The sequence below is a fragment of the Equus quagga genome, chromosome 13 (genome assembly GCF_021613505.1).
Source record: "Equus quagga isolate Etosha38 chromosome 13, UCLA_HA_Equagga_1.0, whole genome shotgun sequence".
NCBI classification, from domain to species: domain Eukaryota; kingdom Metazoa; phylum Chordata; class Mammalia; order Perissodactyla; family Equidae; genus Equus; species Equus quagga.
In genome coordinates, this window is record NC_060279.1 from 44,466,525 (window position 1) to 44,486,849 (window position 20,325).

Consider the following 20,325-nt stretch of genomic DNA (forward strand, 5'->3'; position numbering starts at 1 on the left):
TAAGTTTTGTACTTGTTGCCTCCCAAACCTTTTATAAAAACAATATATCCAATAACGTGATGCTGATTCAACACTTCAAAATGATCTCCAACACTTATGACCTTGATAAAACATAGACTTTAGACGGGAAGGGCCTGAGTTCTCCCTCCTACCCCTCCTTATTACTCAAATATGACCTCAATAGGTTTCTAATCTGTGAATTTTCCCTCTGACATGAGACACAACATCCAGGAAGGCTCTCTTCTTGGCACCAAGGAACAAAAGCCACTGAATCAGGAAAACCTGACTCTTGATCAGCAATGCTTTCAAAGAAAGGTCTTGATCAAAAGGGAGAATGTGGGAACCAGCCCAGTGGCATAGTGGTGAAGTTTGCGAGCTCTGCTTTGGCAGCCCAGGGTTCGCAGGTTTGGGTCCCCAGCAGAAGGAAGGAAGATTTCCTCCTTGCCCAGCAAACAAGCCAATGAGAAACCATCCCACCCTGAACTTGCTTTCCACCAATGGAGTTTTGTCCAAACAGCCCCACCCAACTTTCTCTTTTGCTCTATAAAGTAATGTTCCTCTCTTTTGTTTGCCTATGGCTTTTGCTGTAACTTGCTTGTCTCAAATTGCAATTCATCTGCTATTCCCAAATAAACCCATTTTGCTGGTAAAATAACCAGTTTGTTTTATTTGTTTAAGTCAACAGTAAAAATACTGAAAAAGCAGAACTCTAGCTTGTATTTAAGAGAAAAACTTTAATAACTGATTTCCAAAACACACCTGCACTTCAGGTGTGTCCAAGTCCACATTTTATTAAGTATATCATTTGGTTCTTCAAATCACAACTAAAAACATTAATTTTTTAAAAAGATATATATGCCAGAGATAGGCATGTTTATCATTTTTTCATTTTACATCTTTGTTCAAATCAAGTTCAAAAGTATTAATTCACTTATTTAAGACTAAACATATGCCCAAGAAGATCATCTATGCCCACATTCAGAACTATCAAAAACTGTTAAATGAGAAACAGTACACACTCACATTCAATTAACAGGCTGATGTCCATTATGTAATGAAAAGGTTTAACATAACATTCCTGCAACTGAGCTAATTATCACCATGATAACAACAAAATACTACTACCTCCACCAAATCCATTTATAAAAAGAGCTCCCTGTAAAAACAACTGTAAAATGGGTTGGACAAGTTGGATACTATTAATCCAAGAGTTAAGGACAATACAATGTGTACTCTGTGTTGAAGACTATTAATGAATTGCTCTAATGTTGCATTTCCAGGATTTTAAAAAGAAAAAAAATCCAAAATATTATTTACTGATAATATTGTTTGTAGGGGCAACTACATCAATTGACTCCTTGAACATAAATTGTTTTTACATTTTTCCAAGCAATACTGTAAACAAACCTAAGAAAAAAGTCCTTGTCTTATTTTGTTTCCTAGAGTAAAAGGAGCTAAAAAAGTAACCACGCTATAAACAATTCATTCCAATCCTTTATTACACAGAGAAGCAAAAATCACTGTTAGAAGGTATAAAATTCATAAAATCATGCTCGGTGTCAAAACATTCATCAAATAGAAAACAAAATAGCTCTATTAGAAAAACAGAAAGAAAATACCTAAGATAATAATTAAAACAACAAATACACAAAAAAATACCAGGAAGAACAAATGTTGTATGATTCCACTTACATGAGTTACCTAGAATAGGCAAATTCATAGACAGAAAGTAGGAGAGAGGTTACCAGGAGTTGGGAGGAGTGGGGAATGGGAAGTTGTTGTTTAAGGGGTGCAGAGTTTCAGCTTGGGATAACAAGAAAAGTTCTGGAAACGAACGGTGGTGATGGTTGTACAACACTGTGAATATACTTAATGCCATGGAACTGTATACTTAAAAATGGTGAAAATGGTAAACTTTATTTTATGTAGATTTTACTAAAGTTGTTTTAAAGATTTTTTTTTTCCTTTTTCTCCCCAAAGCCCCTCGGTACACAGTTGTATATTCTTCGTTGTGGGTCCTTCTAGTTGTGGCATGTGGGACGCTACCTCAGCGTGGTTTGATGAGCAGTGCCATGTCCGCACCCAGGATTCGAACCAACGAAACACTGGGCCACCCGCAGCGGAGCACGCTAACTTAACCACTCGGCCACGGGGCCAGCCCCTAAAAATGTTTTAAATACTGAAGTTATTTCTTCCAAAGAGATTTATAATTACTCAAGTCAAATTATGTCAGAACATAACTAATTTAATTTTAGACTAAGAATAGGAATAATCTCTCACCTTGGAAAACATTACCAAATCCTTTTCATCTTGGTGGTGCTTCATGGCACTGGAAAAACATAAATTATATTTCTCTTGTATAATCCTTCTCTGACACTTCCACCACTGTCCTGAAGACACATTTGTATACAACATAATATAGGGGCTGGCCCCGTGGCCAACCAAGTGGTTAAGTTCGCACACTCTGCTTCAGCAGCCTGGGGTTCGGATCCTGGGCATGGACCTACACACTGCTCATCAAGCCATGCTGTGACAGCATCCCACATAGAAGAACTAGAAGGACATACAACTAGGATATACAACTATGTACTGAGGCTTTGGGGAGAAGAGAAAAAAAAGAGGAAGACTGCCAACAGATGTTAGTTCAGGGCCAACTCCGCCCCCCCCAAAAAAAAGAAAGAAAAGAAAAGAAAATTAGCTCCTTTAAAAAAAAAAACTATCAATTTGGTTGATCCACAAGATTGCTCCCAAAACAATGTGCTAATACCTCCTTTAAAAAAGAAAGAAAAAAAAAAGCTCTCCAGTCTTTTAAAATTACTCAAACTTAAAATGATAAATATATGTGTAAATACAACTGTGTACATATATTTTTATTTTCTTCTATTTTTTCTTTTGAAGACATATGATTGGTTAAAGAAGGTATCAGCAAGTTTTTCTGTAAAGGGTCCCAGAGTGAACATTTTAGGCTCGTGGGTCACATAACTGTGTCTCATATTTTTCTTTTTCCTTTTTCTTAGTAACTCTTTAAAAAGGCAAAAACCATTCTTAGCTTGTGGGTCCTAGAGAAACAAGCCAGGAGCCAGATTTGGTATGGGAGCCATACTTTGCCCACTTCTGACTTAAAGCAAAAAGTATAACATTGTATTGTTGAGTTTGTAACATTTATAGATGTAACAAACATGATAACTATAGCAAAGGTGACCAACCTTTCCAATTTGCCCAGGATTGAGGGAGTTGCCCATACAGAAGAATTTCAGTGCTAAAACCAGGAAATTCGCAGGTAAACAGAATATAAACTGATCACTCTAATAATAGCACAAAGATTGGGAGAAGCTTTAAAGGGAACTAGACGGTTACAAAGTTCTTATATTTTTCCTAAACTAATCCAGTATTGCCTCTAAATAGACTGTGATGTTAGGTTGTGTAATATAATTCAAGCAAAGAAAAAAAAGGTAAAAAACCCATAGAGAAATTAAAACATAGTACCCAAAACATGTGATTAAGACAAAAGAGGGAAGAAAAAGGGAAACAGAACAAAAAGCACTGGGACAAAAAAGAAATAGCAAAAAACTTAAATCCAAACATATAAATAGTTACATTAAACACAAATGGATTAATTCTCCAATCAAAAGGCAGATATTGTTAAATGGATAAAAAAGCAAAACCACACTAAGCTATTCACAAGAAACACACTTTATGTTTATAGAAGTATAATTGACATACAACAGCCTATTAGTTTCAGGTATACATCATAGTGATTCAATATTTATATACATCACAAAATTATCACCATGATAAGTCCAGTTACTATCTGTCATCACACAAAGTTATTACAATATTATTAACTATATTCCCTACGCTGTACATTCATCCTCATGACTTTATTTTATAACTGGAAGTTTGTATTATTAATCCTCTTCACCTATTTCACTCCCTCCCCCGACCACAAACCCTCCTCCCTCTAGTAACCACCATTTTGGTTCCTGTATCTATGAGCCTGGTTTTGTTTTCTTTTCTTCATCTGTTTGGCTTTTTTCCCTTCTCCCCAAAGCGCCAGTGCATGGTTCTACATCCTAGCTGTAAGTTCTTCCAGTTTCTCTATGTGAGCCACTGTCACAGCACGGCAACTGACAGACCAGTGGTGTGGTTCCATGACTAGGAAGTGAACCTGGGCTGCCAAAGTGATGAGAACACCAAACGTGAACCACTAGACCATCAGGGCTGGCTCCATTTGTTTTGCTTTTAAATTCCACATATAAGTGAAATCATATGGTATTTGTCTTTCTCTGTCTGACTTATTTCACTTAGCATAATATCCTCCAGGTTTATCTATGTTGTCGCCAGTGGAAAGATTTCATTCTTTTTTTATGGCTGAGTGACATTCCATTGTATATATCTACCCCACATCTCCTTTATCCATTCATCTATCAATGAAACCTTAGGTTATTTCCATATCTTGGCTACTGTAAATACTGCTGCAGGGAAGAGAGGTATGCACATCTCTCTTTGAATTAACATTTTCACTTTCTTCAGATAAAACACCTCAGATAAAGCACAATTGCTGGGTCATACAGTATTTCTATTTTTAACTTTTTGAGAAACCTCCATACTATTTCCCATAGTGGCTGCACCATTTTCATTCCCACCGTCAGTATGCAAGAGCTCCCTTTTCTCGACAACCTCACCAACATGTTATTTTTTTGGCTTTTTGATAATAGGCATTCTCAGAGGTGTAACGTGGTACCTCATTGTGGTTTTAATTTGTATTTCGCTGATGATTAATAATGTTGAGCATCTTTTTATGTACCTTTTGGACATCTGTACATCTTCTTTGGAAAAATACTTGTAACTCCTCTTCCCATTTTTTAATTAGGTTGGGTGGGGTTTTTTTTGATATTAAGTTGTATAAGTCCTTTACATATTTTGGATATTAACCCCTTAATGGATTATGATTTGCAAATATCTTCTCACATTCAGTAGGACGCCTTTCCATTTTGTTGATGGTTTCCTTCGCTGCACAAGAGCTTTCTAGTTTGATGTACAAGAAATACACTTTAAATACAAAGATGCTAACAGGTTGAAAGAAAAAAAAAGAAAAAACATATGTCACTGTGAGATAATAGAAAAAATAGATATATTAATCTCTGTCGTGGGTTCCTGGTACAGAGCTCCTAAATCTTTTGGGAGTTTCCCAGCAGTATCTTTTGTTCTAATGAGGTGACTCTTGGTGGGCTCCTGGGTGGGGGATGGCCACCAGAAAGACCAAGCCATGATCAGAAGCTTGGAATTTTCAGCCCAACTCCCAATTCTCCAGCATTTGGGAACCTCCCTGACCTTGCCCTATGTAAGTAACTCTTCATTTGGCTGTTCATCTGTATCCTTTATTATTCCTTTACTATACAATAATCTAGTAAATATAAGTAAATGTTTCCCTGAGTTTTGTAAGCTGTTCTAGCAAAAATCTGAATTCAAGGGAGAGGAGGTCAGGGGACCTCTGATTTGTAGCCAAGTAGGAGAGAAGTTGTAGGAAACCTGTAGGAAATACTTGCAATTGGTGTCTGAAGTAGGCGGCAGTCTCATGGGACTGAGCCTTAATCTACGGTATATGTCACTATCTCCAAGTAGACAGTGTCATCAGAATTGAGTTAAATTCTAGGACAACCAACTGGTGTCACAAAGAATTGCTTGGTGTAGGAAAAAAACCACACAAATCTGGTATCAGAGGTGTTGGGAGTGTGGTAGTAACATGAGAGTAAAGGAGAGGGAGAAGTGACTTTTTCCTATTCCACCATACAAACAGCAAGTATAAGAAGGTTACACTGGCTACTATAAAATCAGACAAAGCAGATTTCAAGATAAACAGCATTTACTGGAGACAAGGAGAGACATTTAATAACAGAAAGGTCAATACATGAGGAAGATAGAAAATTATAAATGTATATGTGTTTAATGATAGAGTTTCAAAATAAATGAACAAACATTGAGAGCACTAAAAAGAGAAACATTCAAATCCACAATCATAAGTGGATGTTTCTAACACACTTCTCTCAGTAATTTATAAAACTAGACAAAAACCTGAGTAAAGATACTTGAACGAAAATATCAACAACCTTAAGATAAGAAAAATTTGTAGAACACAACACCCAACAGCTGAAAGAATATCCACTCGTTTCAAGTGCACAAGGACAGTTACCGAGGCAGACCGTATACTGCGCCATAAAATAATTCTCAGATTCCAAAACGCCAAAATCTTAGAGAAATGCTATCTGACCACAACAGAATTAAACTGAAAATCGATAAAAATAGGATATCTAGAAAGCCCCAAGTATACAGAATTTAAACACTCTTCTAAAAACTACAGGTTCAAAGAAGAATCAAAAGGGAGGTCAGAAAATATTATAAACTAAATAATAATCAAAAAACAACATATCGAAATTTGTGGGATGCTGTTAGCCAGTGTCCAGAGAGAAATTTATAACTTGAAATGATTATATTAGAAAAGAAATGTCTAAAATTAATTATTTCTTCATAAAGCTGGAAAAATAAGAGCAAACTAAAACTAAAGCAGAAAGATGAAAACAGTAAACAAAATCAATGAAAAAGAAAACAGGCAAGAGAGAAAAATCAATAAATCAAAAGCTGGTTCTGTGAAACTATCAAAATTGATAAACTTCTAGGCAGATTGATGGATGTAAGAAATGATGCAATTTAACAAAATATCAAGTGTGAAAGAGGACACCACTACAGAATCTACAGACATTAAAAAGATAATAAGGTAATATTATAAACATTATATCAACAAATTAATCCAGATGAAATGGACATACTCCTAAAAACTACACACACTTTCAAAACTGATTCAAGAAGAAACAGAAATATAAACAAATCTATAACAAGAAAGTGAATCATAATCAAAACAACAGCCAACAAAGCACAGTTCAGCACCAGATGGCTTCACTTGTGAAGCCTACCAAACATTTAACGAATTAAATCCTTCTCGGGACCAGCCCTGTGCCCAAGTGGTTCAAGTTCTGAGCACTCTGCTTCAGCGGCCCAGATTTGCAGGTTCGGACCCCTGATGCAGACCTACTCCACTCACGAGCCTTGCTCTGGAGGCATCCCACATACAAAGTAGAGGAAGATTGGCACAGATGTTAGCTCAGGACTGATCCTCCTCAAGCAAAAAGAGAAAGAGGAGGATTGGCAACAGATGTTAGCTCAAGAAGAATCTTCCTCACCCCTTCCCCTAAAAAAAAGGAATTAAATCCTTCTCAAGGTCTTTGAAAAAACGAAAGAGAGGGAACAATTCATAACTCATTCTATGAGGCCATCATTACTCTGATACCAAAGCCAGACGAAGTCAGCACAAGAAAAGAATACTGCAGACCAATATCCCTCATGAACACGGATGCAAAAATCTCCAACAAAATATTACCAAACCAAATCAAGCAACATATTAAAGTGATTATCTACCATGACTATGTGGGATTTAGGAATGCCACGGTAGTTCAAAATAGGAAGATCAATCAACATAATACACCCCTTCCCCATTAATAGAATGGAAACAAAAAAAAACACATAAGCATTTCAAGTGATGCAGAAAAAGCATGTTACAAAATCTAACACTGTTCATGATAGAACGCTGAACAAATGAGAAATAGAAAGGAACTTCCTCAACATGATAAAATAAATTTATGAAAAACCCAGAGCTAACAACCTACTCAACAGGAGGGACTGAAAGCTTTCCTTCAAAGACCAAGAACAAGATAAGCATGTAAAGACCAAGAACAAGATAAGCATGTCTGCTGCTGCTGCTTTTATTCAACATTGTAATGGAAAGCCAGAGAAATCAGACAAGAAAAAGAACTACAAGGCATCCAAATTGAAAAGGAGAAGTAAATCTCTATTCACAGGTCACATGATCTTATAAATAGGAAATCTTAAACAATACACACATACACACAATATTAAAGCTAATGAACGAATTCAGCAATGTTACAGGATACAAGATCAACAAACAAAAATAAGTTTTATTTCTACACACTAGCAAAGAACTACCCAAAAGTGGAATTAAGAAAACAATTCCATTTATAAGATCAAAAAAATAATTTGAAATAAATGTAACCAAGAATATGCAAGACTTGTACACTGAAAACTACATACCATTGCTAAAAAATTAAAGACCTAAATTAAATGGAAAGACAATCAAGTTCATGGATTGGAAGACTTAATATTGCTTTAATATTGTTAAAATAGCATTTCCCAAATTGATCTACAGAGTCAATGTAATTCCTATCAAAATTCCAATGGCCTTTTTTTCAGAAACGGAAAAGCTAATCATAAAATTCACATGATTTGCAAGGGATTCTGAAAAGCCAAAACAATCTTGAGACAGAAAAACAAAACTGAAGGACTTGCATTTCCTGATTTCAAAACTTGCTACAAAGATACAGTAATCAAAACACTGTGCACTTGTGGTTTCCAGTTCCAAATGTAAGGAGCATGAAAGTCACCAACTCTGCCCTAACAAGTAGAAAGCTGAACAAACTGAAAAACCAACAACTCTTCTTAGATCTGTAAGAGAAGTAAGGTCCCGGGGCAAACCACTGCTCCAAAATTGGAGAAACAGAGGTGAATACAGAGAATCTAAACTGACCAAAACAGAAATTCAAAAGCAAAAAAACCTCTGTAGGAACCAGTGCCAGGGTAGGAAAAACTCAATTATAATTGACAAATTGCTGGAGACTCAGTGTGGACATGTCTGAAAGAAAAACTCCAGGAGGACTCAGCCATAGGAGGTCCCCCACACTTTTGTTAGTTTTACCTCCAGGAGCTCAACCAGGTTCTTACAGTATCAGAGAAAAATCCCCCTGTGCTTTCGGTAGAAGGAAGAGAAAAGGAAGCATTTTGAAATATGCCAGAGCACTCTATTATTCTTAACAAGCCCTGGCCTCAGGAGAAAATATTTAACCAAAGCCTAACTTGCTATGGTTTTATTAGTACCTGACTCGAGAGAAGAGAAATACCCAACTCCAGCACACTCTAGCCATCTAAGGGGAGACACAGGGTATGGGGGGGGTCAGGGATAGGAGGAATAAGGAGCACTTGTGAGGTCCACAGTCCAGAGGCTCACCAAAAGGCTAAGACCTAATCATAGGACTAAAGAATGCTTCCTCACCCTACATCTTACCACCACGTTACTGAAGGCCTATTTATAGCAGTTTCTTTCATCTAGTACATCATGTCTGGCCATCAAGAAAAAATTACAAGGCATACTAAAAGGCAAAAAATACAGTTTGAAGAGACAGAGCAAGTGTCAGACCCAGACATGGCAAGGATGTTGGAATCATCAGACTGGGAAGTTAAACAACTACGATTAATATGCTAGGGCTCTAATGGAGAGACAGCAGGCAACAAGAGATGGGCAATGTAAGCAGAGGAAAATCCTAAAAAAGAACCAAAAAAAATGACAGAGATCAAAAAAACTAACAAAAATGATGAATAAATTTGAGGGGCTTACTAGCAGCCTGGACAGAGCTGAGAAAGGAATTTCTGAACTCGAGGCTATATCATTAGAAATCTCCAAAAATGAAAAGCAAAGAGAACAAAGACTGAAAAAAACAGAAAAAAGTCGGACACCAGCAAAAGTGTAACATACGCATAATGGGAACACTAGAAAGAGAAAAAGGAACAGAAGAAATATTTGAAACAATAATGACTGAGAATTTCCCCAAATTAATGTCAGACACCAAACCACAGATCCAGGAAGTTCAGAGAACACCAAGCAGGATAAATTACAGAAAAGCTATACCTGGGCATACTATTTTCAAACTGTAGAAAATCAAAAATAAAGAAAAATTTCTGAAAGAAAGAGGAAAAAAAAAACCCTTATCAAGATTAGGAACAAAGATAAGAATTACATCTCCTCGTAAACCACGGAATCAAGAAGAGAGTGGTGTTTAAACTGCTGAGAGAAAAAAACACCAACTGGAATTCTGTACCCTGTGAAATTATCCTTCAAACATGAAGGAGAAATAAAGACTTTCTCAAGCAAACAAAAACTGAGGGAATATGTTGCCAGTAGACGTGTCTTGTGAGAAATGTTCAAAGAAGTTCTTTAGAAAAAAAGAAAATAACACAGGTCACAAACTTGGATGCATATAAAGAAAGAACGAGCATCAGAGAAGGAACAAGTGAGGGTAAAACAAAAACTTATTTTTCGTATTCTTAATTGATCTAACAGATAACAATCTGTTCAAAGTAATAATAGCAACATCCCTTTATCATCCCTTTAACGTCCCTTTATCAGAAATCCAGCAGGCAGAAAATAAGTAAAGACATGGCTGAATGCAACAATCATCAATCAACTGGATATTACCAGCATCTTAGTCCATTCAGGCTGCTCTAACAAAATATCACAGACTGGGTACCTTATAAACAACAGAAATTTACTCCTCACATTTCTGGAGGCTAGGAAGTCTAAGATCAAGGTGACAGCATGGTCACATTTTTGTGAGAGCCCTCTTCCTGGTTCATAGCAGGCTCTTTCTCACTGTCCTGAGACAGCAGAAGGGATGGGGAGTTCTGTGGAATCTTTTTTATATGAGAGTACTAATTCCATTTATCAAGGCTCCACCTTCATAACTTCATCATCTCCCAAAGGCTCCACCTACTAATACCACCATCTTTGGGAATTATGATTTCAACATATGAATTGTGGGACAACACAACATTCAGACCATAGCAACATCTATACACTACCTCATCCAACAACAGCAGAATACACATTATTCTAAAGCCTACATGGAACAATCACCAAGATAGACCACATTCTGAGCCATAAAACAGATCTAACAAATTTAAAAGAAAAACCATACATTGTCTGTTCTCAGACCACCACTGAATTAAACTAGAAATCAATAACAAAATAACTGGAAAATCACAAAATATACAGACATTAAACAACACATTTTGAAATAACACATGGGTGAAAAAAGAAATCTCAAGATAACTTTTTAAATATTTTGAACTAAATGAAAATAGAAACAATATCAAAATTTGTTGGATGCAGTGAAAGCAGTGCTTAGAGGAAAACTTACAGCATTGAACGTATATATTATAAAATAAAAAATCTGAAATCAATAATCTAAGCTTCCCCTTAGAAAAAGAGGAAAAAAGAACAAATTAAATCAAAGCAAGCAGGAAAAAAAATAATAAAAATTAGGGAATAAAACAATGAAATTAAAACAGGAAAATCAACAAAACCAAAAGCTGGTTCTTTGAAAATATCAATAAAATCAATAAGTCTCTAGCCAAGCTAAGAAAAAAGAGAAGGCACAAATTATTAATAGCAGAAATGAAAGAGGGAACATCACTACAGATCCCAGGGACATTAAAAGGATAATAAAAGGATACTATGAACAACTCTATACCACAGATTTGATAACCTAGATGAAATGGATCAATTCCTTGAAAGATCCAATCTGCCAAAACTCACAAAAGAAACAGACAACCTGAATAGGTCTATATCTATTAAGGAAACTGAACCAATAATTAATAACCTTCCAAAGCAGAAAGCGCCAGACCAGATGATTTCCCTGGTGAATTCTATCAAATAGTTAAGGAATAAATACGAATTCTCTATAATCACTTTCAGAAGATAGAAGCAGAAGGAATACAACCTAAGTCATTCTATGAGGCCAGTATCACTCTAATACCAAAACCATATAAAGACACAACAAGAAAACTATAGACCAATATCTCTCACAAACACAGATGCAAAAACTCTGAACAAAATATTAGCAAACAGAAAGACCTGTACACTGAAAACTATAAGACACTGTTGAAAGAAATCAAAGACACAAAGAAACGCAAAGAGAGTCTGTGCTCATAGATTGGAAGAATTAACAGTTAAAATGTCTGTATTTTTAAATCTACATCTTCATCAAAAATAACTTAGGTAATTTTAGAGCAAATTTCTAAAGCTTTATAGATGATGATTATCCTTGCCTTGTTAACAGCTCAAGTTAAATTGATCAGACTGCAGCATAATGGAAAAAAAAACTAAAACAAATGGATGGAAATAAGCACTCCCATAACTCCATAGCTGGGAGGGTAAATTGGCAAATCTTCCTGGAAAGCAGGAGTTTAAAACAAAAAAAAACTTTTCAATTTAAAAAAAAAGTCTGTACTTCCTAAGGCAATCTACAGATTCAATGCAATCCCTATAAAGTCCTAACAACATTTTTCACAGAAATAGAACAAAGAATCTTAAAATTTATATGGAACAACAGAAGTCCCCAAATAGCCAAAGCAATCCTGAGAAAAAAGAACAAAGCTGGAGGTATCACACTCCCTGATTCCAAAATATACTATAAAGCTATAGTAACCAAAACAGCATGGTACTGGCACAAAAACAGACACACAGATCAATGGAACCGAACTGAGAGCCCAGAAATAAACCCACACATTTATGGACAGTTAATTTTTGACAGATGGGCCAAGAACATACAATGGAGAAAGGATAGTCTCTTCAACAAATAGTGTTTGGGAAATTGGACAGCCATATGCAAAAAAAAAAAAAATGAAAGTAGACCATTATCTTACACCATACACAAAAATTAACTCAAAATGGATTAAAGACTTGAATGTAAGACCTGAAACCACAAAACTCCAAGAAGAAAACAAAGGCAGTATGCTCTTTGATATCATGGTCTTAGCAGTATCTCTTTTAGTATCATATCTCCTCAAGGAAGGGAAACAAGAAAAAACAAACAAATGTGACTACATCAAACTAAAAAGCTTCTGCACAGCAAAGGAAACCATCAACAAGACAAAAAGACAACCTAACAATGGGAGAAAATATTTGCAAATCATATATCTGATAAGGGGTTAATATCCAAAATATATAAAGAACTCATACAACTCAACAACAAAATGAGCAAACCAATTCAAAAATGGGTAGAGGATCTGAACAGACATTTTTCCAAAGAAGACAGACAGATGGCCAACAGACATAGGAAAAGATGTTCAACATCACTAATAACTAAGGAAATGCAAATCAAAACCTCAATGAGATACCAACTTACACCTGTCACAATGGCTATAATTAAAAAGACAAAAAATAACAAGTGTTAGAGAGGATGTGGAGAAAAGAGAACCCTCATACACTGCTGGTGGGAGTGTAAATTGGTGCAGCCACTATGGAAAACAGTAAGGAGATTCCACAAAAAATTAAGAATAGAACTACTATAAGATCCAGCTATATCATTTCTGGGTATTTATCCAAAGAACACGAAATCACTAATTCAAAAAGACATATCCATCCCTATGTTCATTGCAGCCTTATTCACAAAGCCAAGACTTGGAAACAACCTAAGTGCCTATCAACAGATTACTGGATAAAGAAGATGCGGTGTATATATATACAATAAAAACTTCAGCTAAAAAAAAGATGAAATCTTGCCATTTGCAACAACACAGACGGACCTTGAAGGCATTAAGTTAAACAAAATAAGTCAGACAGAGAAGGCCAAATACCATATGATTTCACTCATATGTGGAAGACAAAAAACCAAACAAAAACAAATACACAGAGAATAGACTGGTGGATATCAGACAGGGAGGAGGGTGGAGGGAGAACAAAAGGGATAAAAGGGCACATACGTACACTGATGGGTGGCAATTAGACTTTGGGTGGTGAACATGATGCAGTGTTCACAGAACTCAAAATATAATGATGTACACCTGACATTTACATAATGTTATAAACCAATGTTACCTCAATTTAAAAAAAAGAAACAAATTAGCAAATTGAATTTACCAATGTATAAGAAACATCACATACCACAACCAAGTGGGATTTATCCAAGGTATGCAAGGCTGATTCAACATTCAAAAATCAATTAATGTAATCTATCACATCAACAGGCTAAAAAATTCACATGATCATATCAATAGATGCAGAAAAAGCATTCGACAAAATTCAACACCCATACATGATGATAACTTTCTGTAAACTAAGAATAGATGGGAACATCCTCAGCTTGATAAAGAATATCTACAAAAAACCTACAGGTAATTTCATACTTAACGGTGAAAATCTAGAAGCATTCCCACTAATATCAAAAACAAGGCAAGGACGTCCCTTCTCATCATTCCTTTTCAACATCATACCTAGCTAATGCAATAAGACAAGAAAAGGATATAAAGGGTATACTGACTGGGAAGGAAGAAATAACACTTTGTTTGCAGATGACATGAGTGTCTATGTACAAATCCAAAAGAATCAACCAAAAAAATCTCTTCAAATGAGCCACCAAAATGGGGTTGCAGGATACGAGGTTAATATAAAAAAGTCAATCATTTTCCTATATACCAGCAATGAACAAGTGGAATTTGAAATTAAAACCACAATACTATTTACATTAGCACACCAAAAACAGAATACTTAGGTATAAATCTAATAAAATATGTACAAAATCTATATGAGGAAAACTAATGAACAAAATCAAAAATCAAAACAAAATCAAAAAAGAACTAAATATATGGATATTCCATGTTCATGGATAAGAAGACTCAATTTTGTCAAAACGTCAGTTCTTCTCAATTGATCTAAAGATTCAGTGCAATCTCAAACAAAATCCCAGGAAGTTATTCTGTGGGTATCAACAAACTGATTCTAAACTTTATATGGAGAAGCAAAAGACGCAGAATAGCCAATCCAATATTTAAGGAGAAGAACAAGTTTGGAGGACAGGCACTGCCGAATTTCAAGATTTACTATACAGCTACAGTAATCAAGACAGTATGGTAGTGGTGAAAGAATAGACCAATGGAACAGAACAGAAAGCCCAGATATAGACACACATAAATCAGTCAACTGATCTTTGACAAAGGAGCAAAGGCAACACAACGGAGCAAAGGTAGACTTTTCAACAAATGGTGCTAGAACAACTGGACATCTACATGCAAAAACAAAAACAATCTAGGCACAGATCTTACATGCTTCACAAAAATTAATTCAAAATGGATCAAAGACCTAAATGTAAACACAAAACTACAAAACTCCTAGAAGATAACACAAGAGAAAATTTAGATGACTTTGGGTCTGGTAATGACTTTTCATATACGATACCAAAGGCACAATTATGAAAGAAAGAATTGATACGCTGGACTTCATTAAAATTAAAATTTCCTGCTCTGTGAAAGACATTGTCAAGAAAATGAAAAGACAAGCCACAAATTGAGACAAAATATTTGCAAAAGACCTATCTGATAAAGGAATATTATCCAAAATATACAAACAACACTTGAAATGCAACAAGGAAATAACCCAATTAAAAAATGGGCCAAAGACCTTAAAAGCCACCTCACAAAACAGATGTACAGATGGCACATAAGCATATGAAAAGATGCTCCATGTCTTATGCATCAGGGAAACGCTAAGTCTAACAACATATCTATTAGAATGGTCAACATCTAGAACACTGACACCACAAAATGCTGATAAGGATGTGGAGCAACAGGAACGCTCATTCATTGCTGGTGGGAATGCAAAATGTTACAGCCACTTTGGAAGACAGTTTGGCAGTTTCTTATACAATTAAACATACTCTTATCATAGAAGCTAGCAATCATGCTCCTTGGTAACTACCCAAAAGAGATGAAAACTTATATCCACACAAAAATCTGAACACAATGTTTACAGCAGCTTAATTCATAACTGTCAAAACCAGGAAGCAACCAAGATGTCCCTCAGCAGGTAAATGGATAAATAAACTGTGGTACTCCCAGACAATAGAGTATTACTCAGTGCTAAAAAGAAATGAGCTAACAGGCCATGAAAAGACATGGCAAAACCTTCACTACATACTACTAAGCGAAAGAAGCCAATCTGAAAAAGCTAAATATCACATGATCCCAATTATACGACATTCTGGAAAAGGTAAAACCATGGAGACAGTAAAAAGATCAGTGGTTGCCAGGGTTTGGCAGGAGGGAGAGATGAGGAGGCAAAGCACAGAGGATTTTTAGGGCAGTGAAAATATTCTATTATATGATACTGTAATGGTGAATGAATATACGTCATTATGTATTTCTCCAAACCCACTGAACGTACAACACCAAGACTGAACCACAATGTAAACTACAGACTTTGGGTGATAATGATGTGACAATGTAGGCTTACCAGTTTTGTTTTGTTTTTTTTTTAAAGATTTTATTTTTTTCTTTTTTCTCCCCAAAGCCCCCCGGTACATAGTTATATATTCTTCGTTGTGAGTCCTTCTAGTTGTGGCATGTGGGACGCTGCCTCAGCATGGTTTGATGAGCAGTGCCATGTCCGCGCCCAGGATTCGAACCAACGAAACACTGGGTCGCCTGCAGTGGAGTGCGCGAACTTAACCACTCGGCCACGGGGCCAGCCCCTAGGCTTACCAGTTTTAACAATGGACCACTCTGGCGGGGGATGCTAATAATGGGGGAAACTATGCATGTGTAGGGGCAGAGGATATAGGGGAAATCTCTGTACTTTCCTCTCAATTTTGCTGTGAACCTAAAACTGCTGTAAAAAAAATAAAGTCTTACTGTGATGATCATTATGCAATATACACAAATATCAAATCATTATGTTGTACACTTGAAACTAATACAATGTTATAAGTACACCTCAATTAAAAAAAGTCTTCAAAAAAAAATACTGTGGATCAGCAAAAAACAAAAAACACTGTAATAAGAACAGACATATCAATGGAACAAAACTGAGAGTCCAGAAATAAGCCCATGTATCTATGGTCGATTGATTTTCAACAGTGACGCCAAGACCATTCAAGGAGAAAAGAAGAGTCTCTTCAACAAATGGAGCTGGAACAACTGGATATCCACATACAACAGGATAAAGTTGAACCCATACCTCATGCCATCTACAAAAATTAACTCAGAATCAATCAAGGGCATAAACATAAGAACTAAAACTATAAAACGCTTAGATGGAAAAAGGGGTGAATCTTCACAACCAAGGTTTTGGCAATGGTTTCTTACTTATGACACCAAAAGCACACACAACAAAAGAAAAAATAGACATACTGGACTACACCCAAATAAAAAACTTTTGTGCGGGGCTGGCCCCGTGGCCGAGTGGTTAAGTTCACGCGCTCCGTTGGTTCGAATCCTGGGTGCGGACGTGGCACTGCTCATCAAACCAGGCTGAGGCAGCGTCCCACATGACACAACTAGAAGGACCCACAACGAAGAATATACAACTATGTATCGGGGGGCTTTGGGGAGAAAAAGGAAAAAAATAAAATATTAAAAAAAAAACTTTTGTGCATCAAAGGACACTATCAAGAGAGTGAAAAAACCCACAGAATGGATCTTTGCAAGTATTTGTAAATCATATATCTGATAAGGGTCTGGTATCCAGAATATACAAAAATTCTTAGAACTGAACAACAAAAGAAAAATCACCCAATCAAAAAACTGATGGGGCTGGCCCAGTGGTGTAGTTGTCAAGTTTGGTGCACACTGTGGTGGAAACACACAAAATAGAGGAAAGACGGACACAGATGTGAGCTCAGGGCCGATCTTCATCAAGCAAAAAAAAAAAAAAGAAGGACGATTGGCAGCAGATGTCAGCTCAGGACAATCTTCCTCATCAAAAAAAAAAAAAGAAAGAAAAGAAAAGAAAAACGAAGTTGAAGAGACATTTCTCCAAGGAAGATATCTAAAGGACCAAGAAGCACATGAAAAGATGTTCAATGTCCTTAGTTATTAGGGAAATGCAAATCAAAATGACAATGACATCCCACTTCCCACAATACTAGGATGACTACAATGATTTTTTTTTAAACAAAAAATACCAAGTGTTGGTGAGGATGTGGAAAAATTAGAACCTTCATATATTGTTGGTGGGAATGTTAAATGGAGCAACTGCCATGGAAAACAATTTGGCAATTTCTCAATAAGTTAAACACAGAACTACCATACATCCAAGCAATTCCACTCCTGCAAATATAACACACGAAAGTAGATGTTAAAACAAAAATCTGTACATGAACGTTCACAGCAGCACTACTGACATGAGCCAAAAGGCGGAAACAACCAAAACGGCCGTCAGCTGAAGAACGGACAACAAACTGTGGTACGCCCACGCAGCGACGCTATTTGGCCACAGACGGGCCTGAAGTGTGACACGTGCCACAACGTGGACGTGCTGACTGCTACACCAGCGAAGTCAGACGTCAGAGGACACGTACTGCGTGACTCCATTTACACGAAACATCCACAACAGGCAGATGCAGAGAGAGCGAGCACAGCAGCGCCGGCTCGGGCTGGGGGGGGCGCAGCAGGGGCGACGGCTCCAGGCAGCAGGGCCTCGCTCTGCAGCGGGGACGACGTCCTGGAACTGGACGGTGGGGACGGCGGCACCGAAGTACACACTTAACACGCTTTAAGTGGTGAATGTTAGGGTTTTTAACTACAACAAAAAAAAAATCGTATTTCTATATACAATTAATGAACACGGATAAAATGAAGTTTTTAGAACAATTCCACTTACAATAGCAACCAAAAAGTTAAATTCGTAGGGCTAACTTTAGCAAAATACACACAAAGCTGCCCACTGAAAACCACCGCTCTCCGCTGAGGAACTAGAGGAGACAGAGACCCTCTCTCACTGAGGGACGGAAAGGAAGGAGAGAGGTACATTCTGGAAAGAAAGACACCTTAAGGGCTGCATTTTGGCAGAAAAGATGTCTTACAGACGGTTTTAATTGAGGCACTTTCAAATAAACTTTTTCTAGTTAAGAATATCAAATTTTATACATAAAGGAAACAGTGAAACAGCGCTCCGTTGGGCGACACACGTCCGCGGGGTTAGGGGCGCTCCCCGCGCAGCGAGGCCCGCGCCCGCCCGAGGGGCCCCGGCTCCGGGGAGGCGGCCGAGCGCCAGCCCCGCCCCCCGCCCGACGGCCCCGCCCCTCCAGCTGCACGGGCCCCGGAGCCCACGGACTCAGCAGAGCGCAGAGGCGCAGCGGCAGGTGCACCCGGAAGAAGCTAGAAGGACGTGCGCCGTCTCGGGAGGGCAGCGCCTAGGACACCGGCCTTTAACGGGACTTAGCAGTCAGCGGTGTAACACTAAAGACCCAGACCAGGCCGATGCCTGGTGCGGTTAGGAGCGCTGTGAGAACAGACTCAGATCACCTCAGGGCCGGCGGGCGCAGCCCACAAGTGCGCACGTTCCACTCCGGCGCCCCGGGTTCGCGGTTCGGATCCGGGTGCGGACATTGGCACCGCTCGGCACGCCATGCTGTGTCAGGCGTCCCACATAGAAAGGAGAGGAAGATGGGCACGGATGTTAGCTCAGGACCAGCCTTCCTCAGCAAAAGGAGGAGGATTGGCAGCAGTTAGCTCAGCGGTAATCTTCCTCAAAAAAAAAAAAAATCACCACCTTACCGAGATCTAAGAGGCCGGCCCCGCCCGCCGCCCGCGGGAACAAAGCGGCCGCACGGCCCGCCGCGCCCGGAGCCGCCCAGGCGGCCCCGCCACGGCCCGCACACCCAGCCCGGCCCGGCCTGCGCGGCGGCCGCACGACAGAGCCCTCGCCCGCCCGGCCCGCCCGCGGCCACCGAGCCCCCGCCCGCCCGCCCGGCCCGGCGCCCCGGCGAGGGCTCTCCACGGCCAACGGCCGCCCCCGGCCCGCGCGCCCGGCCCCGACGCCCACCTGTTGGTCGCACTCGGGGCACGATTTGGTGGCCATCTTCACTTTCTTGGCCCGACTTGCAGACATGCTCCTCGGCGCCGGCGGCGGCTCGGGCTCCTCCCCCGCACCTCAGCGGCCCGCTCTCCGCCCGCCAGTCCTCGCGGGCCAGACCGAGGCCCTGGCGGGTGCGCGCGTGCGCCAGCTCGCGCGGGGCCTGCGTGCCGGGGGGGCGGGGCTGCGCGCGACCGCGGGCCGTGCGAGTCTCCGAGCGCGCCCCGATTCTCACGAGAGCAGACGGTCTGGCTCGACCGGCTGGACAATGGCTACGTCTTCTCTCGGCCCGGCGCGCTCCGCGGGGGCGTGGTTTGGGCGGGCCTCGGCAGTAACGGGCGTCGGGCTGGACCAACGAGTGCACAGATAGGGCGGGCCGTGGTGCTGGCCACGCCCCCTCCCCGGGAGGACGGAAAACAGCCGCGCAGGAGGTGGTGGCAGGTGAACCCTGGCATCTAATACACCTCAATAACTGTTTGCAAGTCTAACCATTGAGGAATTGTAATACACGTTTTATTAACACCCTAGACCCAGTGTCGGACATTGACCCTTCATTTCTTTGATAAAGAATTGCC

General features: G+C 39.0%; 1 protein-coding gene across 2 annotated transcripts in view; it reads right to left on the bottom strand.

Moving 5' to 3' along the window:
• LOC124250995 (histone-lysine N-methyltransferase SETMAR-like) overlaps positions 1-20,011 on the bottom strand; it is a 45,091-nt gene extending 25,080 nt beyond the window's left edge. The window contains exons 1-2 of one of the 2 annotated variants that reach the window (XM_046683374.1): positions 19,721-20,011; positions 19,201-19,306 (exon numbers count right to left, since the gene is read on the bottom strand). In XM_046683374.1, the coding sequence (XP_046539330.1) occupies positions 19,201-19,305 (105 nt within the window). In that variant the 5' untranslated portion in view covers position 19,306; positions 19,721-20,011. The remainder of the gene's footprint in view (positions 1-19,200; positions 19,307-19,720) is intronic. The other variant, XM_046683375.1, reaches the window with a different exon arrangement.
• Between the last annotated feature and the right edge of the window lie 314 nt (positions 20,012-20,325).